Source organism: Empidonax traillii, unplaced genomic scaffold (genome assembly GCF_003031625.1).
Source record: "Empidonax traillii isolate 1590-97213 ecotype Southwest subspecies unplaced genomic scaffold, ASM303162v1 scaffold170:size2694500, whole genome shotgun sequence".
NCBI lineage: Eukaryota > Metazoa > Chordata > Aves > Passeriformes > Tyrannidae > Empidonax > Empidonax traillii.
The window spans coordinates 1612222-1639205 of NW_020955363.1; the positions used below are offsets into that span (position 1 = coordinate 1612222).

The 26984-nt window shown below is 40.2% G+C and overlaps 1 protein-coding gene across 6 annotated transcripts; it reads left to right on the plus strand.

The window, feature by feature from the left end:
- On the plus strand, window positions 1-25636 carry MGARP (mitochondria localized glutamic acid rich protein). Of its 6 annotated transcripts, XM_027885699.1 has the most exons (8): window positions 1-143; window positions 1671-1774; window positions 2868-2970; window positions 7537-7764; window positions 7801-7815; window positions 21416-21574; window positions 22323-22371; window positions 24227-25626. In XM_027885699.1, the coding sequence occupies exons 1-7, from the start codon at window positions 59-61 to the stop codon at window positions 22367-22369; spliced, it is 741 nt and encodes a 246-aa protein (XP_027741500.1). In that variant the 5' UTR covers window positions 1-58; the 3' UTR covers window positions 22370-22371; window positions 24227-25626. The 6 variants fall into 6 exon arrangements, 5 of the variants coding, with proteins under 5 accessions (XP_027741500.1, XP_027741499.1, XP_027741498.1 ...); XR_003571434.1 differs by having other exon boundaries at window positions 7537-7815; window positions 22323-22453; window positions 24226-25626; XM_027885698.1 differs by having other exon boundaries at window positions 7537-7815; window positions 25344-25636.
- The last annotated feature ends 1348 nt before the right edge of the window (window positions 25637-26984 follow it).

Consider the following 26984-nt stretch of genomic DNA (forward strand, 5'->3'; position numbering starts at 1 on the left):
TCCGACGGGCACAGCCGAGTGCCCGCTCCGCTCCGCTCCGCTCCCTGCCGCCGCCACCATGTCCCTGTGCAGGGCAGCCTCGCAGGCGCTGGCATTCCGCCTGAGCAGGACTCCCGCCGCCGCCGGCCGCCTCAAGCAGCGCGGTACGAGCGCGGGTGGAGGTCACCAGGACGGCCGGGAGGGAGCGGGGCGGGACGGGACGGGACGGGCAGGGGCGGAGGGGACGCGCGAAGGTCGCAGGCGGGCGGCGGGGACGCGGGGCCGGCAGCGGGGGCGGGGGCGGTGGGAGCCGGGCACGGCCGGTCGGGCACCCCCCGGCTCTAGGGAGCGGCTGTCCCGGAGCTCCGGGCGATCCTCTGGGCGGCCGAGCCCGCCGGGACCCCCCTTCCCCTCGGTTCGTGGCAAAGAGAGGGGTCGCTGCTGCATTCCCTCGCGCCCCCTCCCCAGCGCAGGGAATGGCGGGGTACAAATCGCTCGGGAGAGCACTGCCGGCCCTGCGAGAGAGCGGGGATCCACCCGGCGTGCCGCAGCCATGGCTTTTGGCGCATCAGGGGTTGTGTAACCGATGGCAAAAAAAAAAAAAAAAAAAAAAAAAAAAATATCCCTGCCAGCCGTGCTGGGTGATGGCAGCATGGCAGCTCGCTGGTGCACTCTCCTTCTATAGCCGTAAAGCTCGGGTAGGAGGGTTAAAGAGAAACTGCTATGGAATGACAATATAAACGTAAGGAAATCCATTAGGATGCCTGGCTATTGAAGAGGAGTCCGAGAAGTGTGTCATGAGACAGATGATGCTAAACATAATCTGGCACACGATGTCAACGTTTTGAGATTGCGACTATTTTTGCAGCTGCCAGTTGCAGTGCTCAGAGCCATTTTATCTTTCCTGAGCACTCTTTCGATGAGATGCTTCTCATCTGGGATCAAGTCAGGAAATTCAGCTGAAAGCTCTGTTGACCACGAGAGTTACGTGTGTTTTTCATGTGTCTTTTTTTGAGGTATATAGATGAATCGAAGACTATAGCAAACATCAAAGCTGCAGGAACAGTGGACACAAATGAAACGTGTAACACTGATGTTAGAGTCAATGTGTACCCAATCAGGGATAAAATTGTGTAATCCTACCTATCTGCCCTGCTGGCCATTTCATGAGGTTAAGGTTATGTATCAAAATGTCAGCAGTCTGTTCGGGAATAAAAGCATGTGAATTCAAAGGAAAAGGCTTTTTTTTCAAATTCTCTGTTAGTAAACTGAAGAGAATTTGTTACCTCTGCCGATCATAACAAATAAGGACAGACTAATTCTTTTATATACGGGAACTTTTCTACATTTCTTTTTTTCTTTTTTTTTTTTTTTTATTTTTTTTTTTTTTTTTTTTTTTTTTTTTAACTTTTTTTGTCTCTATAGACTATCCAGTACTTGGCAGCTGATGGCAGACAGTGTAGTTCAGAGAAGAACTCACACTCTTAGGAAGAGCTCAGCCATGAACTTCCTTCAGCTGGGCACCACGCCCCGTGTTGCTCAGCTGTAGGAGATGTCAATAAGCTGTACCTCTCTGTTTTGTTGCGTCTTTTTGAATCATCCTGTCCCAAATAGTCTTCAGACTCCATCATTCTGTTTTGTGATCGTATTTTAGCAGCATTTTACATCGATTTACTTAATGGTTTTTGTAGCACCTCTTCGCCAGATGTCATCTGGGAGTGTTCCTGGCTCTTCTGGAGAGAGTATGATTATCTATCTCCTTGCTGGTGCTGCTGCTTTTGGTGGTTTATTTTATGTAAGTGTTTTGGGGTGGAGCTGTTTGTGCTTTCTGAGCTGGCATGCTATAAGGTGTGTTCTGTGTTAAAGAATATGGTCAAAGTTCAAATGGTCGATAGAATGTAGACACTGTGGCATAGAGCTGAATGCAGCCTGACTTAAAAATCAGGTCTAGAGAACTAGTGAACCTGCATGCCTATTGTTTGCCTGTTTCGCTGTTGCTTCGGTAACTAGTGCTGGGTCTTTCCTAGTGGAAAGCATACTTAAAACTATATGAAATGAATGTGTCCAAAGCTAGAGTGAGGCACCTGCCTCTAACCTCTTGCCTCTTCTTATCAACCACAAACATTAGGAATATCTCAAGGTGGGCGAGACAGATGTGAAATAAGCTGTGTGAAGCTGCAAGGGGAAGATTATGAACCTTGTTAATTTGAGCACTAAAAAGAAAGAATAACAACATTAGTTACTTTGAAAAAGAGTGTTAAAGTTATGTAAATATCTGCTTTTGTTAAGCTTTTCAGTAACCATTCTCTTCCCTGCTTCTAAATATCTCAGATTCTGTGCTTCACATCCCTAAATCCTCCATTTTATAGCTTACATCCACCCCTCTTCCCCAAGATCTGAGATAGTGATTAGCACATCCCAGGGAGGTACCTATTTCCCTGTCCCACAAAAAAAATCCTCTTGAATGGTAAGTAGCTATTTGTTCAAAATACCGAACTTGTTTGATTGCATATCTAGAGGAATAAAAAATTCTCTTGCTGTCACATGTTTACCACCTTAGGAAAATAATAATAATAATAATAATAATAATAATAATAATAATAATAATAATAATCTTATGGTAATTATCTTTTAAAACACTGTTTTCAATTCCTGAAACACAGCAGCACTCCAAAAGGTGCCTGGTATATTGTATTTGCTTTCTAACAATGGAGAAATATGAATGGCAGGTTGTTAATTTTTTTAAAACGTTGCTTAGCATAAATTTCATGTGCCTTTTAAGACGGGCAGTAAGCACTTGCTTAAAAACCCTTCTCTTCCTCTCCCCTCTTTGTGTTTGATAACTTTGTAGGGATGTAGCAATAAGTTTAGGTGTAATTTCCTTTCAGGGCTACAGACAAGTCAGTTCATCCCGCAGCAGGTATATTGAGCATATGAATGTTCTTCATGAGAGAGCTGAGGGGCGGAAAGGCAACCCTTGGTCAAGGAAGGGTGAGTTGAGTTCTTCTCTCTTGTTCACTGGGTACACAAGGATCTGGAACAGATTTCTGGACTGTCTAATCGGGCCTTAACGTTGTCCAAATCCTTGTCTGAACCGTGTGAGTGGGAGTCAAAACAAAGGTGGTTGTGCAGCGTTGTTCTGTTACAAAGCTACTGCTGCACAAATTTGGGGAATGTCGTTAGTATTAAGGCAGTGAATCTGGCCTTTGATCCACCTGTGAGAGTCTCTGTGGATTTACTGGAAGCTTAATGAAACTTGACTAGATGCATAATGCTGTCAAAATAGTTTTGTTCTTTCATTTGTTGGCAGGGGGTGGGGGAGAAGATAATATCTTTTTCTCAATCAACAGGTTGGGTCCAGGCCACATGTGCCATCAGGGAACACAGTTCAATAGGGGGGGGAAAAAAAAAACCCTAATTTTTTTTTTTTTTTTAATATTCTAAATTGGACCAATTTTTTTTGTCCCAAAACTTTGATTTTGTCCTTTTTGATTCAGAGTTAAATGAAAAGTAGGAACTACATAAATGTATGGCAAATCCTTACTTAGCTCTTCGTGCTTGAATAATTAGACCATGTTAGTTCAAATACTTGTAATGGAATGTTTTCTCTGTCTACATCAATTAATGTTCCAGTGGCATTAATGTAAAAGATAGAACTTTGGCAAGCATGGCCTTCCTAGGAAAAGCAATTAGAAAAATTACTTAAGGAACTTTATATATTTTTATTTAGTTGTTATTTAAACAAATAAATAAACTACTAAAGCCAGAGCAGTTCAAGCTCTTCTTTATTTTTTCTGATGCTGACATCTAGGGAATTGATTTAATATATTTGCATGCACACAAAGAATAGATTTGAATAAAGTATGCTGAGTTTAAACTTTGTTTTCAATGTGAGAACATGATTTGAATCGTCTGCCTCTATAATTATTTCTTTTGAAGCTGTTAGCCTTGAACTTCCACAACACATCCTTTGGTTTTAGGACTTTAAAATTACAGATTTCAAGATTTAAAATGCTAAAACACCTTAATTTCATTTTACTTGAGCAGCTGTAAGCAATACAGTTTTTAAACTCCATTCTTTAAATGCTGAGAATTCAGTCACAGTTTTAATGCAATCCTTCCTTGTCCCTAAAATAAAAAAATTACCAGGACCAAAGGATATAACTTCTCCCGCTGACCTGGTATCCTCCTGCTCAGGGCAGAAGTGAGGGTTACCCTCGTTCCATTCTGACTGCCACAGTCAGAAGAACACAGTAGATGCGGAAGCATTAAGCAAATGTCCCAGTGCACTCACAATGGTATCAGCATGTCCCCTCCTTTCTCTTAAGGTTCACTTCTGCAAGGTACTGAGTTTTCACCCTAGCCTGCCAAAATGTTGGAGTGGGATATACCTGCAGGGTCAGTGGGGCTGTTGGCCCACTGAAGGCTAAACCTGTGTGGCCCAAGGCTGGGGTAAGAAAAGTACTCAGTGCTCTGCAACTTACCTAATTCTGAATTTGGGTACGTTCCAGACATCCCATAATCTGATGCTTTGTGCTGCTTAGTGACTCACATAAATGTCAGAGCCAGTGGCAGATGATTGCTGCCTCCCTTTTTATTGATAGGAAGAAGTCCATAAGAAGTCCAGAACGTTTCTAAGGCCATTCAGTGAACACAGTTGAAACTGTTTCCTGTGTTGTTTTCAAAATTGGACTTCTGAATAAATGCTCAGCCTGGAATTCTTAGTTGGACTTCTGAGAAGCTAATTCCAATTCACAATACAAAACTACAGTTGAATCAGCTCTTTTTAAAAATCCTTCTTCATTCCCAACTGTGTATTCCCTAAAGAGGTTTCCGTTCTTACTTCTCCTACAGAACCCTCTGCGTGCCTTCTCAAAAAAGATAACATCTCTCTTCCTCCCCCTTTTTTCCCCATTCCCTGCATAGTTGCATTTTTGTGTGTATCTCGTTCTAAATTGTTACCGTAGTATTGCTTTTCCCAGAAGTGCCACTGCAGCTTCTTTCCCTGAGTATTTAGAGTCAGTCCTTACACTTTTTCTCAGCAAGCACTGCTGATAAAAGCAGCTGAAAATTCCGTTCTCATAGCAATCTGATATATTTTTAGGGCCACATTAAATCAAGCTCAAAATAAGATCTAAAACAGGGCTAGTAACCATATGAAGTGGTGGACAGAAAAGCAGCACATCAAACAGCACGTCCATAGCATGTTTGCTGCGTGTGTTATCGTAACTGAAGAACTTCCTAGGTGGATGAACTTAATGCTGGGGAGCAGCTGATCAGAGAGAGAGTCTTCTCATAGGATTTTTGTGGTTTCTGATCCAGGGGAAGATTCCCCCCCTGTGCCCGAACCCAAAATGCCTATTACAGAGAACTGTACATAGCAAACAAGTCTGTCAAAACAAAAGAAACAATCAAATCCTATTTGGGGCTTCTTTGTTTATTAGAGGGTTGCAGTTATACTTAATTGTATTTTAATTGATGATTTCAGACTTAAAAAAAAATATCTGATAGCAAATCTCCTGTAGCTCTTTTTAACTGAAGGCTACTCTCAAATTTAGGGGGCGATGTAAAAAGCCCCTGGCGGAAGCTGGACTCGAAGTAGCAGTAGAAAATCTGGGACATCATTTGAACTGTAAAATGATGTTTGGCTTGCAGAACGTTCTAGTTGCTTATTTAGCAAATACTGAGTTTTGTCTTCCATTTGTGTGTGTCTCCTTTAAACTTGTTCCTGATTTCCTTCCTTTTAAGCTATGACTTTTCTTTTTAACTTGATGCAAGCTGATTCAATCTTTCTAATCTATACTCTGCTTTTACACTTTCCAGACTAAAATACAAGGGAAATCTCTTTCCAAACCCGAGGAAGTTAAATACAAACAAAGGACAGTCGTTCACCATTGCGTACCTTGCAGCCTACCTTGGGATGACTTTATACCTTCTATTGTAAAACTCCATACTTGTGAGACTTTAAAAGAACTACCTATGTTTGCAAGGCCAAACCATATTGAGCTTATTACTGAACCTGCTTTGTAGAAGGCAGTTCTGAGATGGAGAAGCTGGCTGTTCTGGATGAATGCACTCTATATCTGACTGTCCAATAAAGTGTACTGAATGCTGAGCTTGGCTGTTAGTCTGTTCTTTGTGTAATGAATTTAGTTGTTTTTTTTATATATATCTGGTGTTTTCTTAAAGGGACATGATCAGGTTGCATAATGCAAAGCTTTGATTGATTTACTTAGCAATGAAAGGACTTGCCTTTAAACCTGAACACAAAAAGGTAGACTTGCACTAGCAAAAGAAAACCAAGAGATAAAATCGATCTGTTTAGTTTTTAAACAGATATAAAAGAATGAAATAAATTCTGACTATGTCTCTTTAAGCTCTTTTGTTTCAATACTCACGTAGTTTTTACACTATATTACAAACTTTATTTCCAGTTCTGTTTTTTTTCCCATGGTGAGTTGGTTCTAGTGGTGGACTTGAGATGAACACTTGGTATATAACTTTCTTTTGTTAGCTTGGTGTTAGTGCATGTCTGCATGGTGGTTGTGCATCTTTGTTGCTTTGTGCTGTTAGTTTTTCTTAACTTGTCTCAGTTGAGTTTGAAGTAATGCATGACAGGGAAACACTGGTTTTTTTCAGGTTCTAAAGAGCCGACCCACAGCAGTGTAGACAAGTCTTTTAAAGAGAGTTGGGACTTGTAAGAAGAAAATAGTCTTAAGTGGTCATATCTTCAAGAAAGTGAATCCTGACCACTTAAAATTAGCAAGTTATTTTCTTACTTGTATACACCTAGTTTCAGTAAGGGTTTCATTCAGCCCTGCAGACCTTGCCCTTCTTATGTGAGCCCTGTGATCTCGCAGAGGTCACAGGGCATTCAGTATGTCTTTAAAGAAAGCAGGGGCAGTAGAAATGGCAGAGCGCCTTTGGCAAGAGAAGGCCCCAAACCCATCTGAAAGCTGTTAACTTCTCGGGTTCAGCATTACTGTAGCAATTGGCAGCCAAGTCAGCCACCTTGAAAACATCCCTGTGCAAACTGAAGGCACACCTTGGCTTGCAGCGCTTCTAAGCTGGGAGAGCTTCCAAGCAGGTCAGCAAATGTCTTATTCCCAGTGTGTTAATTCCACTGCTGGGTGCAAACAGGGCAGGAGTCGTGCTCGCTGTGACACCTGTGATAGCATCATCACTGGCTCTTTCAGCAGAGTGGGTTTGAAGCAGCACTTGGCAAAGTCCCTTTTTATCCTTCCCTGCACTCCCACCTCTTAGAGTCACTTGCTTTAAGCCACAGTTTTTTTTCTTATTCCACTGAAGCAGTTATGAAGCTCGGTAATTAAGAATATGGTTTCCTCATCTTGTAAACAACCATTTTTTTAGTGCCACATTAGACAATATGGGGGGATTAATTATTGATTTTTTGCTGTGTTTTTTCCTGTTTATTCTGATCCCAAAGCTTAGCTTCCCATTTTAAATTTAAAGGAGGATGGTGGTAAAAAGCAGTTGATGAAACTTTTGTTGCATGCATGCATTTTACTCTCTTTGTTGTATTAAATAAATCCTTAGAAGGTGATGAAGAGGCGGATGAAGTCACTGAAGCAGAGAAAGCCACGGAAGAGGCCGATGCAGCTGATGCTGCTGGACCCGCAGGACAGGATGAGAGTGCTGGACCCGCAGCACAGGATGAGAGCTCTGGGGAATCCCCAGAAGCTGGAGGGGAGAATGACTTACTGGCTCCAGAGGCAACCCCTGCTGTGGAGGAAGCACAGCAGGAAGCTACTGCTAATTCAGAAGCTGCTGCTAATTTGGAAGTTGCTGCTAATTCAGAAGCTGCTGCAGTGCAAGGTTAACTTATGAATGTGGTTTTTGAGTGTCTTGTGTTGTGCCTCTTACAGAACATTAAGAACAAACATCAGTGTTCCTAATAGAGTTTGTCCTGCAGTGAAAACTAATTCAGGTGTTAACTTGACATATTTTATGAGAGTAAAGTAATTAAGGTTATTAAATCAATGTCTCTGAAAGTGTCCTGCCTCTGGCACCGGAATTACTGTCTAAAGCAAGTAGAATGAAACCTTTATTTTACTACCCCATCCTATTTCTCTTTCTTAATATCTGTTATTAAGTTGAGCATGTAATATGATCAGTTAAACAGTTGTTTCAGGGACCTAGTTCTTAAGGGTTTGTTAAGAAATCTAAACACTTTATTTCACTGGCCATTCCAAAGATAATCACGCTAAATAATTATATCTGTGTCAAGGTAACTTCAACAGAATCTTACATAGCAACAGAAATGCTGTCATGGTCTCAGTTTTAAGGATATACTAGATAAGAATTTCAAAATACAGTACAACTTCAGATTGGGGTTAAACTCTAAAACTGATTGATGGCAACATATTCAGTATTTTGAACTGTGAGGGTGTTTGAAATACTTTGGTTTACTGTGCTTTTAAAAAAAATCATAATAACGCAAATGCAAACCTATCTGTAATCTGCACAAGATACAGGAATATAATTTATTTTGTTTTGGGGTTTTTTAGCACTCCTTTTTTTTTTTTTTTTTTTAACTATTAACCTTGAGAGGTTCTATCTAAAACACAGAGGCTAAAGGTATTTTGTCCGCTAGTCCATGGTAGGTTGTCACAGTACCTTGAAAGGTGTTAGAAGATTCTGGAATTGTTGTTGCCTTTTTCCTTGGTGACTCCAGGGAGGGATGGGTGCATCTTAATTGCCTTTTTAACAGATGAACTTGAGAAATAGCGCAGCACTTCCAATGCCTTTGTGAAAGGTCTAGATATGAGTGGGATTTTAATTCAAGTGTGAATAACTCCTGTGCTTGTCCAGGAAACAATCCAGTGCAAATAACATTTAAAAACAATACTTAGCCCGATCTGCTATAAGTTATACAGCTGGTAGAAAGTAGAAGTAAGTATCTTGGTAGTGATTATCACTGCTTACATGTAAAAATATTTGTAAGGCAATTATTATAAAGTTAAAATATCTAGAACCCTAAAAATTTCCATTTCTGTGGAAGTGACCATTTCATTTAGAAAAGAAGCAGATGTTCTAAGAGATATGTTTTAAAATGTCTTGCAGAGTTTACCTGCTCCACAGAGCAATTGCAAAATTTCACTTCAATTTTGTAAGCACTTGCTTGTATTTGGTAGTGGTTGTATATTCCTTTCATAGTGCTTATCTAGGAATAACTGTTAATTGTTGGATAAGGTGGGAGCTTCTGTATGGTAAGTATTTCTGCCATTTTTTTTGAAGAAGAAGCAGCTGTAGTATCTTCCCCAAGGAACACTGTGCACAAGTTGGTTGGATCTTGGGAGGAAATGCTTTCCTGTGAGAGTGGTGAGGCTCTGGCACTGGTTGCCCAGAGAAGTTGTGGACGCCCCATCCCTGGAAGTGTTCAAAGCCGGGCTGACTGGGGCTTTGAGCAACCCGGTTTAGTGGAAGGTGTCCCTGGTTATGGCAGGGGAGTTAGAACAAGGTGGTCTTTAAGGTCCCTTCCAATCCAAACCATTCTGTGATGATTCTGTGATTAAGTCTGAGGGTCCCATTCTGGACACAGTGGTTTCATGTTCTTACTGATCCCTATTTGGCAATATGTCTTGTAGCTGTTAGTTACTGCTGGTGTTGTCTGGAAGTGGAGGAGCTATTTAGAAATCACTGATTTCTTAGATCTATTTTCTCTGGCAACATAGTGAGGAAAACAGCACTAGAACCACACTTCCCTTATGCTGAGATTTACAGGGGACTCTGAGGGTCATCTCGGGTGTCCTCTGTCAAACCTTGCTGCGGTGGTCATTCTTTGCTGCGTGGTAAAGCTGGCAGAAACAAACCTGTGGGATATAAAACCGTCGAGAAACTAAAGCGAGGGAGTGTTCTCCCCAGTGCAGCCACTGCCCAGTGTCTTTGGTGTTCCTGGGGCGTTAAAACTTGCTCCTGAGCACAGCCCCCCTTGTGTCGCTGGCCACCAGTGAGGATTGCTGTAAATAGCTGCTGGTGACAGGTGTGTCCAGCCAAGGGTGAACCCTGAGGACCTTGCCAGGGGTTCGCACGAGGTCACGTCCCTGGAGCTCCCCGTGAGCGCTGTGTAACCGGAGTCCTGCCCTGGGAGGCCGGAGAGGCTCCAGCTGCCAGGACACCTTAGTGCTCGCCGCTCCCCTCCTCCTGGCCCTGCCTGCAGGAGAACAGACCCCGGAGCAGTTCTTCCGAGGAGTTGTGGTCGCGGGAAGGAAGGTCACAAGCAGCACGTGGTCTTAAACTGGTATCTCTTTCCTTTAAGCTGTGTAGAAGCTGGTTTTCACTGGCATTGCACTTACAAGAAGATGGGGGTTTTGTTTCAAAAGTTCTCTGCACTCTCTGTACAGCTTTGCTCAGTGCCTACTTGCAGACAACAGCTGTTGTGTTTTTGGAAAAAAATTATATTTCTAATTAAAATCCTTCTGGATGTACCTTTCAGTTTTGTATTCAACCATCTTTATCATTTGTGTTATCTCCAGTTAAAGGGGGAAAAAAAGTGTATCTCCACTTTTACTGAGGTAGAGAAGAATTTTGCATTGAGAACTTTGGAAAAAAGTACTTATCTAAGTAAGTTTTGTTAATTTTGTTGGCAGTTTGATGTTACTTCTGCAGATGAAGGTGCAAATATTTTTACTGTTACCAGCAAACCTCTGCTTTTTCAAATGCAATTGTTTTAATCTGTAAGGTTTTCTGTAAGGTTTGGAAGTGCCAGGTGCCAATAGAGTGTGTGTGTATATATATATATATATATATACACACACACATACATATATATACACACATAGGGAGAGTGTATATATATATATATGTATATATATCTATATATATATACTCTCCCTATGTGTGTATATATATGTATATGTGTGTGTATACACATATACATATATATATATATATATATATACACATATATACACACATATAGAGTATTTATAATGGAGCTTGTGTTCAGCTCCAGTATATATACCTATGGTATGTATACAGATAGCAGGAGTGTGTGATTATACCTGGATGTGCAGAAAAAATGCCACCCAAACCAAAATGAATATCAAAGAAACAAACAGAAAAACTTCCCAGCCCAGACTTGGAAGCAGATGCTTAATACTTAATCAGGGTAACTGCTGTTTCAGAGAGTTAATTACAACTGTACCTGCCTGGAATTTTCTCCTCACCTCTTTTTAAGCAATTTATAATCCACTACTGGGATCTGGAATTCTGTGAAATACAGTAGCCCAGAAAAGTACTGTGCCATGTTACTCTGTTCCCAAAGTTTTAGTTTCCTCTAATTTCTAATTTTCTTTCCCTTTTTATTGCTTCAGCTGTCCTTCTTGGCCACTGCCTGATGCTGGTTAAGTTCCTGCTGTTCTCCTCCTAGTGTACTCTGGGTCTGGGGACCATAAATTAAGATTATTTTTTCTTTATATAGCAAAATGCTATAAAATGCACAGATTGGCCAGCTGCTGTTTGGATTTGACAGGGTTGTGACTTCTAGTTTTTTGGATTGCCACTATAAACTTTTCTCCAACTCTGGTGTTGAGGCTTGAAATTTTGGCATTATCAACTGGAATAACAAAAACAATTAGCCCCCGTCCATGCTTTCTGGGACTCCTGACTTCTGTAGCACAGGTTCTTTTCTAATTTTCGAAAAGGAAATGGTCTCTTCTCCATTTGTTATTTCAAATACCATTTGGGTGAGTGACTAGGTTTGGGGAGGATTAGTGTGTGAATGTGCCAGTGCTTTCCATGTCGAGCTTCAAATGACATTACAATGCCAGTTGTCTGCAGCCTAGAGAAACAAATATAGGCTGCTCTGGACAAGAGTCACTGCTTTCGGGACAGGACTTTTTGCTGACCCAATCGCACAGCGATGCCAAGCAGACAAAAAAAAAAAGCCTGGCATGATCAGTGCACATTGCTTTTGCTTGGTAACTTACCAAATTCTGGGTTTGCTGACACTAGAAGTGCTTTGAAAATGGCCGAAGAGTCCTCAGAGTTATTTGCAGTTGATCATATTCAAAGGCTTTCAGAATGACGTTGCTCAGCAGAACAGACACATCCTTCTAGGCACTTGTTTCTGTGAGATGGAGGAATGAGGATTATTTTCCGCTTCATTGAGTATGGTAGGTTAATCTAGCTAAATTAGGCTCTAGAAATTTGAATTGTGTGACTATTATCCTACAGGGGGTGCATTGTATCTGTGGAATTTCCATTGGGTATTTCTGTTTCACATTTTATCACTTTCTTTATCTGTGTCTTGGACTGCTGCGCTTACCTTTTATCTCTCTGATTGGCATACACTGGCCACCAGTCTCTTTGCTTTTCCTTCTGTCTTTCCTTCATAAAACCAAGCTTGTAGATGGGTCATCATAGGATAATGGGAAAATCCCTGTTGGAAGAAAGTGAACAATATTTAGAAAAGACCTCTGTAAAAGTTGTGAGCATCTGAAGACCTAAGTTGGTAAATGGAGAGACTCTTCATTTTTGAGCGGCTTAGCTGAAAAGAGAATTTTACAACATGCTTTGGAGGAGGAAGATTTTGGTAAAAGGGAAAACCCCCTAGAGCTTCCCAGCTAAGAGTGCAAATAAATAAATGGGGGAGAACTGCCTAAAATAACTGTCTTCCTATTTGTCTATTTTAGAGCAATGAGACAAGAAACTTCTCAAGGAAAGATGAAAGCTGGTAAAAGCACATACAGTGAATAATGCCTAAACGATTGCCATTGTTAAGGGGAAAATAGACTTACTGCTTTTGCTAACATTTACAGCTCATTGTCAAGACCTGAAAAGAATCCTGAAATAACTGTTTGTATTTAAATTGGAAAGCAAGAGCTCACTTTGAACAACAAAAACTGTTGAAATTTACTTTACCTTAAGTATTATTACCTGTGTTTGAAATTTTCCTGTAAATACAGCACCCACAGGAATACTCTTAGTGAAAGTTTAGAGGAAAAAATGGCAACAGGGACTCCCTTCTGCTCTCCTGGGGTGGCAGTTCAAACCAGCATGGTTCGGTGTTAATTTCTGGGCAATGTTTCTCATTACAGAGAAAAACATACTTTATGAAAAATAACATATTGAACTTTTTTCCCTTGAAAACTAAGTGGGTAAAACTGCATTACTTTGTATGAGGAACGTTTAAGAAAACATCTAACTTAATTAGGAGGTTTTTTAGAACATTCTGGAGGATTTAATACATCAAATTATTAGTGCATTTTCATATATGCTGATTATATTAACTTGCACTCGTTTTCCTCCTGATCCATTCCAATCAGTGACTAGACATGATTCTGTGTTTAAAGCAAACAAACAAATGAACACAATGCGAGTTGCTTCTCATTGCTACAAACCCACGTTACAGAATATAAAACAAAATACTTGAAATTATATGAGGTTTTATAAACTATTCTGGATTAACGTGACATGCGCTGTTATGCTTTTTTTCCTGACCATTACAGGCTTCTCGGAACCTTTTTAAAATCCATTTAACTTTGCATCTATTGTAGAATGAGTTCTCTTGAAGCGAGTCTTCTGGTCATTAGTATGAACTAATGAGGCTTTTCTTGGGGACTAGTGACCTACATCAGGCACAAACAACCTATGACATGTTTGGTTGATTGAACTTGTTTCTCTTCTTTCTGTATGGAGTGAAGAACATTTTTATTTTTAATAATGTGGTTCACAACGCCATGGTTTAGGCTCTCAGCTGGACCTCATGGATTTTTATCTGGGTTACTTATGGATGGGATTGCAAAAAGGAAAAACTGTCAGATTTTTATACTGGCAGGATTATTAGAAATCCCAGCCTTCCTCTGCTCATCAGTTTCCCAAAGACCTTGGGCTCTCAGCCTCTGGTTTGGGTTTATCCAACGGAATAGCTGAAAAGCCGAGGGGAGAAAACTCCTGATACCTGTGGGCTCTAGCAGGCTGTTGCAAAGTAGGAAGGGTAGGAAGGTCGGGGCTGCCTTCATGCTGTGTCCAAACAACAGCATGGTCAGGCCAGGGCAGTTCCACAAGAAATATCTTGGCACAATAAGGGCTTCAGCAGCTGCCAGCCACTAGTTCCTGTCTTGTGCACCCAAGGAACTGATCAGACTGACAAATAATCAGTGCTTTTCTAAATAATTGTTGTTTCCTTGACTCTGTTTAGCATGTAGAGCTGAGAGATTTATTTTTCCCTGTGTGAAGAAGCCCAAGTGCTGATTTCACAGCGCCTCACAGAGAGGCAGGCGTTGGTCTGTGGTTAACCACCCAGTACATGTTTTGCTTTTTAAGCCCAATGTTTAGGTGTTCAGTGGTTTTTCTTTTGGAAGAGTAAGTTGGATAACTTGATGTAGCTGTTTAGAATCCTAAATGTTCACTGAATGAAATGCCAATGAGCAGAGAGAGAGAGAGTATTCCAGGTGGTCCTGAGTGACGTTCCTGGTGGGCGAGATATTCCTGGTGGGTACCAAGCCCTCTGTGCTGAGCTCCCTGTGTCTTCCTGGCCAATGACACCTGAAGCGCTTGGTCCTGTTCCAGGGACAAATGCACAGTCTTGTCTATTTTCTCCCAAGCTGCCTTAGTGGTTATGATTTCCCCCTGTTCCTCTTGCTGATGTGGCTGGTGGTGGTTTGAGCCCCCAAGAACAGAGGGAGGAGGTGCTGAAGCCAAGTAAGCTGTGCCTGGGGTGGCAGGTGGCTTCTGATGAAAGGATGGAAGGGGACCTTAGCTGTCACAGCTACCTCAGGATTTGGAACAAAAGCCATTGTGGAACCAATTTCTTTCCATTTTCCCTAAAGCTGATGATGTGACCTGAAGCTGTGATGAAGTTGTTAAAAGGAAACACGTTTTCTTTCTGCTACTGCTGTCTTCTCCCCTGGGTTGGATTTTAAGGCAGCAAGTCGTTCCCCCCCTCCCAGCTTGCTGTGCTCTGTTTGTAGATTCTTGCAAATACATTCTTGAATTACTTTTCAAACATGGCAGAATTTGACTTTTTCAAAGTTAATTCTGCTCCACTGCCAGTTTTCTAAAAGCAGGTCTTTAAACTAAGAGAAGGAACTGGGAGTATTTTGCTCTGCCTGTCCTGACATTTCAGAGGACGTCCCAAGACACTCAGTGGGTCTGAGTGAGGAAGCTTTATGTAAACAAAAGCATTGCACTTTAGTATAAGTGGGTCTCTAAAAAGACTATAAGTAAAATATTTCTGTTTTCACAACTAAATTTGACTTCTCCCCCCCCCACCGCTTTGGAATTGGTGTGTGACACAGGTTGTGTTATCGGCAGCTTGAAATATCAAAGCCTTGTTTTGTACTCCAGCTTTGGTTTGTGCGCTCCAGGCGGATTCCATTTGTATTATGCTGGCTAACTTGTATTATTTTAGCTTTATAAAGCCAAATTCTTCTGCAAAGAATATTTTTTGAAGTAATTGGACCTGGTGTTGTGCATTACAGATACCAGCCTCATCTTCATGGCTTAGGAAAAAAAATAATCATGATATGAAGGATGCTGCTTTAAGTTAAATGTTTCACTCAGAAAAGCATATTTTTAAATATCTTTAAAAATTGCAGGGAACTGGTGCCTGTTCAAATATTTTTGCTGTTGTTTCTAACTGGAAACATCACTTTTTAATGAATCAAATGATTAGGATTAGAATTAAAATATGTTAGTTTTAAATATATTGGTAGGGAAATTGCAAAACTGAGGGGAAAAATACAGAGTGTACTCCTGAGAAGGCCATGGTCATCTTGTATGGTCTTGTTATAAAACTTCTGTCCTGCAGGAAGGAATCCCCACCTCTCCCTGAGCAAGGAAAAAATTGAATATATCTTTCATTTTAAAATCTGGAAACGCAAACAGGAACCTTTCCGTCTGTATCTTAAATAAGGAAAACTTATACTTACAAAGCCACTTAAAAATACAAGGTAAAAACTTAAAATCCAGTAAGATTTAAAGATAATTTATATTAAGTCTACAGGCTGTTTGAATCACTCATCTATAACTTGGTATCAATAGGTATTAAAAATCATTTATTTCTGCATGTAAAATAGGTTTTGCTCGTTAGTTGCTGACTAGCTGCTACTTCAGTGGAAGTGGAAAGACTTGACCCTCACATTAATGTGGCTGGGTTTTTTCTGAAGGGCAGCTCTAAGCTTTAAAGCAGTAGTTTAAATTGGCACTCAAGAGACCTCAGTGTTGTAACAAAGGGAAAATACCTTGCTCCCAGAGTAGTCCAAGCTTGGTTAGACAGAGGGCCAGAACTCCTCCCTCTGGACTCCTCTGCTTGGTCCTCTTGGCACTGCTGACATAACTGTACATGTGTAGAGTGAGAAAAGAAGTCAACTATTTGTTTCTTCTTCTCCCCAGCCTCATGTATCCTACCACTTCCTTCAGGAAGTGTGGTCAGCGCTGATGTGTGAACCAATATGTGTTGGGGCACCGGGAGTTGGCTTGGTTAGCTTTGTTAGCACGTGTGGTGTGTGGGATGAAGCCCAGCTTGGAAAATCCGGCTTTATGGACGCTGAACACTAAAGCCTGACAGTATTTGCCCTGTAGAAATGCTGTCAGGAACATCTTCTACAAAAATGCTTGCAAGAACCAAGTGCGTGGTAGGTTTCAGATCCCACTTATCATCGTCAGTGCCGAGTGGATTCTCTCCATATGTCCCTTCCACCTCCCTGCTTCAGGGTGATGCCATAGCATGTTTTTTATTAGAGGGTAGGACATGACTGTAAGTGTGAGCTACCTTAATTTTGCCCTAGAGCTTTGTGTCCCAGACAAAAATCCAGGCTGATTCCGCGTAAAAACTCCCCCGGGAAAGTTGCAAAGCTTGTTTTAAAGGCTCAGAAGCTTTGGGGGGAAGGCACTGTGCAGGCAGTAGGATCTGCCCTCTGGAAGTCCATTCATGTTTGGGGCGTTTTCTTTATTATTGGCAGGAGAAAGTCAGTCAGTGTGTGTTATTTTTTATTAGCAGCTGGAGCAAAGATGAATCAGTCACACAGGGCACACAGGTCCTTGCTTATCTTTCCTCTCTGTTCTGCTGGAGGAATGCTGAGCTTACTAATACTCACACAATTCAACTGACCATCATGAGGATGCAGAATCATCCAGGATTTGGACTGCTTTCTGTTCTGCTGCGAATGCCCCAGAATGTATAGTCCTGCACTCGCTCTCAGGGCTGCAACTGTAGCACTTGTAAGAGTAGAAATTGTCTTTAAAGACTGCAGGAGTAACTACTTTACACAGGAAGCAGTTATTGGGGGGAATTTTTTCCACTGAAATGATAGGGATAGTTTCCTAAAAATTTCATTTCTAAGTGGAACTGGTTTTGGACATTGTGCTAATAAGCTACTGGAGCTGTCTGATGATGCTGCCTTATTTAAAAAAAAACCCCAACCAAACACAAGCTTTCAAAACAAAAACACCATTTCCTTTTGTCTATAAAATCAATTTCCTCCACTTTATTTACTCAACTCAAACCAGATGTGTTTACAGAACAGAACTGGTTTGGTATTGCATGTGGTGCATGTATAATGTGCTCCTGATGGTTGCCCAGTCATGTTCTCTTCCTGCATGCGCAATTTGGAAGGATTTATTTCTTCTCAAAATGGTTCTCTCCTAAAGCAGAGGAGCTAAAGACCACTTGGGGGTGCCTGTAGCTGTCCTGGGCAGAAGCAGGTGGTGTTTTGGTGAGGGTTCCCTGTTACATATAAGCAGTGGGTGTGACACAGATGGCTGCACAGTGGGTATGTGTTGGGGCTCTAACTAGCCTTGAGGATGTTTGTCCTCAAAATCCTAGGCATGTTCAAATCCCTTTGAATGCTTTGGCAACAGCTGTTGATGCAATATGCAAAGCCTAGCCCCTTGCCTGCAGTTAGTAGACATGATTAGTTTGATTTCTCTGAGGCTTGAAGTTCCTTTATGTTGTTGTTTGCTAAAATCACAAGGCAGTTAAGCTCCTAATTCAGATATGTAAGTGCTACAGGATACATAAATGCCTAGCAAAATTGAAGAAAGCTGTAGCCAGTGATACTGGGATGTAGCTACTTATCCCAGGGGAAAACTTAAAATTGACAAATGCCTGTTGAAAAACCATAAGAAAAAAAAAAATCTGATTTTCAGAAAAAGTGGCTAATATTAAACATAGAGGCAGAGAATTTTGCTGCCAATATAATAGCTTGTATGAAACTGTGAAGTATACCTTCTGTATACCTTCTGTAGAGTAATATCCTACTAAGATGGGGGGAGGGTGTGTCACAACACACCAAACCTCTATGAAACAGGAAAATTATGAAGCTATTGAATTCCACTGCTATCGATAAATTAATTTTTTTGTGTGTGTGGGGGGGGATTTCCCCCTACAGAATTAAGAAAAAACCCAGCGAACACCACCTTTGTGAATATAAGAGGAAATTAAAACCCAAGAACATTCCCTTTTATGGCAGGTTTTAAATTGTATGGGTCAGGGTGAAATCATCACTTGACTGAGACCCATTTGACAGGAATGCTGCAGGTGGGTGTTTTGGTAAAGATGTTTAGGAGCAGAAGGGGTATTGTGCTATACGGACGATAAAGCATCTGGGGCATTCGGTGGAAAGTGTAATATCAATAGCATTCAAATACCACATGTCCTCATGGCAGAGAAGCAGTTGCAGAGGGGAGATTATTTTGTTTAGTTACACCCTGTAGAAATTATAAAAAAGCTGGTGTAAATGGACAAAATGGGTTGTAGTTTTCACTGCATGAGGAAATACAGGGACTTCAGATTTTCTAATTGATCATCATTCGGGAAACGACACAGAACTAATTAAGGTTCTATAACTCCTCTACAACTATATTGAAAAACTAAAGAAGCTTAAATTTTTAGTATTTGAACTATCCAAAGGTAGAAGTGATTTCAGTTACATCTGTTAATTGCTGCAGAGTTTCATGGCAGGCTTATTAACAACTTTGCAATAATTGAACAGACAGAAGAGTAAAATCCTTCGTCCAGGGATTATGGAAAATGAGTCATCATTGTATCAGGCATAGATTAAAGTATCTTGTATGAAATAGGGTGTTACTGTAGGATTTTACATGGAACAACTGCGAGAGATTAAACTGGATTGAAAAAAAATGAAATGCATACAGATTATAAAAAAAAAAAAGAGAGAGAGAGTGTGAAATAGCATTTAGGTTAAATTTAATATCCAGGGAAACAAAAAGGAGATATTTCTAAGCTTTGTGATGATTTGTGCTACCAGCGGTCAGTAGGAGAAGATGCGAGGGACTCAGGCAGTGTGTTTGATGTTCCTCACATAGAAGAGCCCACGTGGCACTCCCGAATTTGAAATAGGTAGGGCACTCATTCTAAGCTTGCCAGTTTATCGTTTGTCTGGTGTTGCCCTGGGATCACAGCAATTCCCTAGGACAGAGAAAAACACGTTGGCCTTGTGAATGGGATACAGAGCACTTGTTTCAAGACATGTACGGACCACTAAAAATATGATGAGATTTGTTTTGGTGTCAAATGTATGCTCAGAATAGTCTTCATGAGGTTATAGACTGCTTCTTAATCCCATGTTGTCCAAAGCACCAGGAGACACTTGGATAGCTGGCTGTAATTGCAACAGGACAAAGAACTGATGCCAAAATGGTCTTTGTTGGTCAGTGTGAGTCTTTGCTGGAGATAATGCCTTAAGCCATGGATTATGACCCAGTGAAAGCTGCCCTGTCTGGTGTTGCCATGAGCACTTGCACTTGCACCAGCTACTGCCATCTTTCTCTTCTCCAAAACAGCCCTTCAGCTGTGGCACCAGGAATGTGGCTCCTGCGGGAAATCCAGCCACGTGTGCTCCAGGAATGGATGGGAAAGCCACTTGAATAAAAATAAAAGTACCAGCTGGAGATTTCTGCACTAACCAAGGACAATTTCTTTCATAAACACTGTACACTCATACTACAGACACAACTTTTCAAAATGCAATGTCTGTCCCCACAAGTGCCTTTGTATTTTAGGGAGTGACAGCCACTCCACAAAGACCTGAATGGACACATTGGGAGGAATCCCTATTTTGTTGCAGTAAATTGCCTCTCTGATAGGCATAGAGAAAAGTTCAGACCAGAGACAAATTTTTCAGTACAAGTGGTGTAAGTGTTAAATGTTAGGTTTCAGGGCAGGTATTCCTATATGTGACAAATAAACACACTTCCCATCCAAAGGAAATGAGATTTTATTAAAAAGCAGGAAAGACCATGTCACTTCCTCCACTTGCTTCCTGATCTACTCTTCTTAGTGCAAAAGAAATTATAACACTCATGAGGAAAAAAAAAAACAAACAAAAAACTATCAACCAGAGAGTGAGGTTTTAGTAATATAAGCTGAATGTTTGATGCTACAAACTCAAACCCAGCAGCTTTTTACCTTAGCAGGTATATGGCATTACATCAAGCATTGCTTGCTGTAAAATATCTAAAGTTTCAAATATACTGTTTCAATTGCATGGCTGTTTCCTATAAAGACAAAGGCAGCAATTCCTGAAAATTTCTTTTTCGAAATGTTGTCAGTGTTCTGAAAAGTGAAGTGAAATAGTTGATATACAGAATATGCTGTATTTAACTAGCTGCAGGGTAATATTTGCAAAAAGGCATGGGATGCTAGCTCTATAAAACTCCTATTTACTGCACTTATTGAGCCTCTGATGAAGCTGCTTAGTTAGCTGTATTTAACAGACAAGAAGGTCTCTGCAAACCTTATGCCACTGACCAGTTGAGGTATGTAATGTTGGAGACCTCTGACAGGAAGGTTCTAGAAGAACATGGTAAGGGGGAATTTACTCAAGTAAAATTTAACATGCAACTGCTGAGTGATATGTTCACTCTCTCTGCAGAGCGTATCTGTAAAGAGATATATTACTTATTACAGACTTTTTATACAGACAGATTGCTTTATGCTTAAAGGAGGCATTAAGAAACGGCTAGTTGGCAACCATGGAATTGCATCTTGAACCTTCGGTCTGATGTTAGGATATTTCTACATTAAAACTACCCATGGTTATGTGGAGTGTATATGTAATATGTTGATCTGACCAGGATTATATCTCCATGGAAACTTTACCATTTGCCTCTTGCACATCATTAATAATTTGACAGAAATAAAAATTGAAACAACTCCCAACAGTATCTGCAAGAGAGAATATGTTAGAGAGTACTTGTCTATGGAAATAGCTCAGGTTTATAGTTCTCTGCCCCAGTGCTGGAAAGAGTTAGACTTTCCCTGGAATTCCACTTGCAAAGTTTTATTTGCATGATAGAATTTAATCATCTGATAGATCCTGTTGTCTTCAGTTACTTCAAGCATGTATGTTAGGCAGGTCCTTCATGCTTTGTGAGCCTTGACTACTCACCGTCATTTACTGTGGTGAATGGAAAAAGGAGACAATTATCTCTCTAATTTGATTCATAGAATCTGTGAGTGAAGTCTTGGATGTTGCAGCTTCTCCTGCCCTTGAGGAAAACTTAGACAGTGGCCAGGAAGGAGCAGCCTCAGCAGCTCAAGAGCTTTCTGACACAGCCTCCGAGAGCCAGGACGCTGATGCTGAGGAGTCGTGGCAAACTGCAGAAGGTGCAAGAGTACAGCTGGGTCTGAAATGCCTTGTCCCTGAAAAGCTGATGGCTGTGTGCACTGAACAGGCTGCAAGAGCATGCAGAGCTCAAGTGGTGCAGTGTGGCTGCCCGTGCTGGCTGTGTTTGGCATCATAGTGTTAGCAGGAAATCTAGTTCTGAAATGATATGCTGTGCAGTAGGAACATAGTTCTTAAGAACCTTGTTCTTAAGTTGGATCGTGGTGGTGTGTTGAATTCAGCGCCCTGCTAAGTAAGTGGCTAGATGTGAACTTCATCAAGAACAAGAAATTCTCCCTGTGCTGCCTGTAACACATTTTTTTCAACATCTGACTTAATTTGAAAGATGGAATTTTCTAAAATTACATGGGTGTAAAGAAAAACATAGCTCATGTGGTATTAATAAACCTTGCAGTGTTTCGATGGAGCAATAAACAATATTATATTATTGCTATTGAAGCTGAATGATGTAATTGAATGCAAAGAAAAACGTGTGTTAAAGTCACTGCGGAGATTTTCAAAAGAGTTAGAAGTTTGGCCTCTAAACTCTTTTAAAACTAGAATCAAAAAGCTAAAAGAAAAAATGTCTGTATACTTAATATGACTTTGTAAATTGTATCCCTTTAGTCCAAAGGATCCTTTGGATCCTTTGGACTAAAGGAAACAACTTACTTGACTATATGTCATTGAATATGTCATTGAATAAGTTGTTTTCAATATTTCTCACTGGTGTTTCGTTTCCATTTTCAGTTTCTGAGGAGGAGAAGGCACCCGAAGAATCTGCTAAAGACTCCTAAAGGTACCCAGTACAGTTGCAGCACATGGTTTCCTGCTCTTCATCTATTTTTTTGTTTTTCAATTAGTGGCAATTTGCAGCATGTGAGAAGTCTGCACATGCATGGTGATGGTGAATTTGTATTTCTGCTCCCAACAAAAAAAGAACTTTACTGAAGTGTTTCTTAATTTTGGGGAACCTTTGCTGGCATCTTTTAGAGGCTCAGGAGCAAAACTTTCCTATCTCAATTGTCATGCTGGGTATTTATTTATAGCTTTATCTTAGTTCAAAGAAAACTGAAGAAAGACCTGAGAATTGTAGCTTTCTTCTAGGCAAAAAATATTCTTTGGGCTTTTGGTTTAAATTATATAGCTACTGGACTTCTGAGTTATTGATCTATATGATAGAGCAACAGCCTTCTGGACTGTTTTATTTTAAATACATTTTTTCACAATTAATATGTCTGCACTTTTAGTTTGTGCTAATGAAAATTACTGAATATAATACTAATTCTATTTTGCCAGTGTCTTTGTCAGTTGGTTGTTTGGGGTTCTTTTCACTGTCAGAAAAAAGTTGTGCCTCTCAAGGTTGCTATTTTTGCTCAAAGTGAAAGCTAAGGGTACCTGAGGGTATCGCATCAGAAAACCAAGTTACCAACAAATTCTCTCCACTCTGGAACATATAAATGCAGTGATATAGAGAAAGAAATTGAGTTAAGAGTCTTTTTTTGTTCTCTTGTAAACATCTGGCAACCCCACAAATTATCTCATTGCTATTCCAGATTTTCATTTAGACAACAAATACCCCGTATAGCCCATTCAATTAATGAAGGCAGAGACAGTGAATGAAAAGGGTGGGAGTGGCAGGGAAGGCAAGTTGTGGGAAGCACCTTTGATGGAGCAAATTGAAAATAGATGGAAAAAATAGATTAATCTGCCACCAGAATAGAAGTCCACTGAATTCTGCTTAAACCGCTTGGACTATTTTTGACCAAAAAATTACTTTTTATGGGTATAGCATCACAAGGTTACAAAAGGATCTGTTATTGAGTTCTAATTTGATCTTGTTGGGGGTGGGGAAGAGATTTATAAAACATTTTACTACTTAGTGCTGAAAGATTACTGCCTGTCATTTCACCAACGTACAAGTCAAGAACCACATTGCATTCCCAGCCAGGAAAGAATACATTCTTCTTTTTATTTTTTTGTGTGTTTGTTTTGATTGTGAGCACTTTGGAGTATGGAGTGCAACTTCTGCATTGAAAACATCATATTTTTAAGGAATTCAGGGCAAAGGAAAAGAAGCAAAAAGAATGTTGATGTGAGAATCAAATCACTATCTGGTTAACTTTTTTAAAAATACTAATTATTTGGTGAAGGGATAGAAGTAGTAGCAATGGATTAAATCCTCAGATAAAGCCTTAAGTTGCTGCTGAGAGCGTGCCAGAGTAAGGATGTCCAGTTCTACTGCGTGTGGCTGTTGGCCGCAAACTGACACTGCTATGGAGCTGCTTATATCAGTAATCTCAGCAAACACAATTGGTTTACTCTGTTCTTAAAGTTAAGCGAGTAGCTATTTGTGGAAGTAAGACTTACTGGAATGTGTCCAGCACACAGGTAAATTCACTTTTACCTGAGCAATGCGGATGAAGATTCGGGGTTCCTTGAAATCGAGTTTTATCGGTGGAAACAAAGCAAGTTTTCACGAGCCATCAGATAAGCATGATTTACAGAGCACTAGCGGTTATATGCTGTAATTCACTCAGCTGATAACCCACAGTCAAATTTACAGTGTGCTTGGAATGTTTGATCGTGTTCTGTTGCTAAACATCATTTCTTGTTGCTTCCTCTAAACCAGATTCTTTTTTTCTGTTCCCCAGTAAGCAGTGCTGAAGCCTTTGAAAAGTTTAATGGAAATATTTGTGGCAATCAACCGGCTGATTCCTGTGTGAAACCTCAGACTCTTCCTTGGAGACATAAAAGAAACTGTGCAGTTTGTCATGCCACACACTGCTCATTAGGACCAGTATTCAGAGCTGCAACAGATAAGATTTAAGTTGCTTAGAGAGACGCTTCTGTGATTAACATCTCTGCTGTAGAAAGTAGCATCCAGTCAAAGCACCACTCAGCATGTCCTAAATACGTGTGCTAAGAGAAGCAGTAGACTTAACTAAACCATGCCAGGTGAACTCCTTCTATGTCTTTTGTTGTCTCTTTGTTTACCTCAATTTCTTACTTTTGGTCCAAACTGCTGTGCATAGTTATTCCATTGTAACATTCCATGCTAAAATGTAAGTGAAAGGCTTTAAAGTCAAGTCAAAATCTTCTAAAAATTACCTGTTAGCATTTTTAAATTGGATCACGGGGAAAATAGCAACCTGTTTGCTCCCAAGTTTGGATTTATGACTGTAAGCATAGGACATCTGGCTGTACAAGATCTAATTTTCCCCCTGCGTAAACATTTCAGATACTACCCTTTCTTGTACAATATTATCCAGGACTAAACATTTTTAAGGCTCCTTCTTTGGGAAGAAAACCTATTGGCAAGTGTTATCACTAAGTACTTGATAGGATGACAATCAAAATAACACCGGTTGATGTTATTCATTGTGGATTGAAGTGGTCGCTCCTGCTTTGGGGATGCTGGGCTCTGCTCCTACCAAATCTCAAAATCCCTGTGGAAGGCTATGCAACAGGTGTTCAAACAGACAAAGATTCTTAGGGACTAAGAAAGAACAGAATAGATAAATAATCTTGTGTTCTTAGTACTAACTTCATAAAGAGTTACATCTGTTATGAATAATGGATTTGTATGTTCTCCTAACCCTCCATCGTGCTACGTGCATGAGTGTGCATCTAAGACAAAATGCTGAGACCCATTACAGCTACCACAGAACGGCAACAATTCTAAACCAGGGCCAAATAAGGTATATCGTATACTATTTATATAGAAAGTGTGCTTTATAAGGTGTATCTGACTCTTCTCTCTTCAAGCAGAACTCTGGAAAATGTTGAAGGGGAAATTACAGCATTATGACACTGGCACAAAGCAACACATGCTGCTTCCCCCATCATAAAGCAAATTATAATACTGTTCCAACAAAAATATAACCTGTTGCCCCTGGACCTGCTTAGGAATAACTGGAATAATGCAGAGGCAAAAGCAGGCTCCTGAGCTTCAAGAAGACATACGACGGCCTTCTGCTTCAAGGATCAAGCCTCTGTGATTAAAAGCAATTTTTGTAGACAAAGCTACTGGAATAAAAGTCTTAGACTGATATTTTGTTGGATAAGGGTCTCTCTTTATTTATCTGATTAAACATCCTGTGACGGATGCATACTCTTATATGTTCTATTTTTTAATTTTTACTGAATCCCAGTGAAAATTGAAAGAAAGAAGCTGATTTTCTGCTGCAAGCAGTAGGGTTTCCAAAATTGTAGGCTTTGCTGAATGGCTCTTTATCTCTGGAACTGCTCTGGTACATGGCAAAATACGTTAGCCCTTTGGAACAGCTGCCTGAAGGGTTGAATCACAAACTGTGGTGAGCTTTCCAAAGCTTTTAATCCCTCCAATTTGAAATAAAATTGAGTCCCAGGATAGCTTTATGTCAGGGATCCTCTTTTTTATTTGTTTTGTTTGGGTTTTTTTAATTAAAAAAAAAAAAAAAAGAAAGGAAATAAAAATAAAAAGAGAAGACACTACATTTGAAAGCCAAAGGAACTAGGAATATACTATGAACTCTAGCTGTGATGAGATGTAGCACAGCATGATCTGCTTCAGCTCTTGATTATCCTAGATTAAAAACAGAGATATTTTGCAATTCACAGAGGTGTGGCCATCGTTTAATTATTTTCATCAGTCTTGCTGATGTCAAGTCCAATTACCACATAAATTAATATTTCTCTGTCCTTCACCTTCAAAAAAGTGAATTTTTGAGTTGCTGCACAAAGGCTGCGATGAACCATAGGAACTGCTGAAACGGTGTTGTTGAAATGGCTCGTTAAGGTGAGCAAGGCCACAGCAGAGAACAGAAAAAACACAAGACTAAAGGTGACGGGAGCAAAGGTTTGTTCTCAAGAATACACATCAAAGGCCGAAGTAAAACTTGAGATTCACAAATTTGTCCAAATTGCACGTTTCTCCTTTGCTGTCAGCAAGTATCTGGCAAAGCATTTCACCTCCCTCTAGCACTGGTTATCATGAAGGGGGGCAGCCTGCTGCTGCTGCTGCCAGCTGAAAATTCTGGAGACAGATGAAGTCTATCTAACAGCTTCAGGTTTACTCTTTGCCTGTGTTGATGTAAATATAGAGTTTCAATTCTATATTCATTCGCTTCTTCAAAACCAAAGGCATTTACTTAAAAAGATAATTCAAACCGCAAGTTTGCACTCAACACTTGGACAATCTGAGAGTGAAATACTTTAATCAAGATTTGTTGTGCCTGTGCAGCAAAACTTTGATGATGTGATAAGATACTACTTTTTATCTGCTTTTCTGGGGGAAAAAAATCACCACAAAAAAAAAAAAAAAAAAAAAAAAAAAAAAAAAAAAAAAAAAAAAAAAAAAAAAAAAAAAAAAAAAAAACAAACAAACCAAAACCAACCAAAAATAAAACCAAAAAAACCACACCAAAAAAC

What these genes read in the sequence shown, in the direction of transcription:
- MGARP (XM_027885698.1), top strand. Translation starts at nt 59, where the DNA reads ATGTCCCTGTGCAGGGCAGCCTCGCAGGCGCTGGCATTCCGCCTGAGC. An exon ending in AGAAGCTGCTGCAGTGCAAG is followed by an intron (nt 7,816 to 21,415) that starts GTTAACTTATGA and finishes TTTGATTCATAG; the next exon opens with AATCTGTGAGTGAAGTCTTG. An exon ending in GTCGTGGCAAACTGCAGAAG is followed by an intron (nt 21,575 to 22,322) that starts GTGCAAGAGTAC and finishes TTCCATTTTCAG; the next exon opens with TTTCTGAGGAGGAGAAGGCA.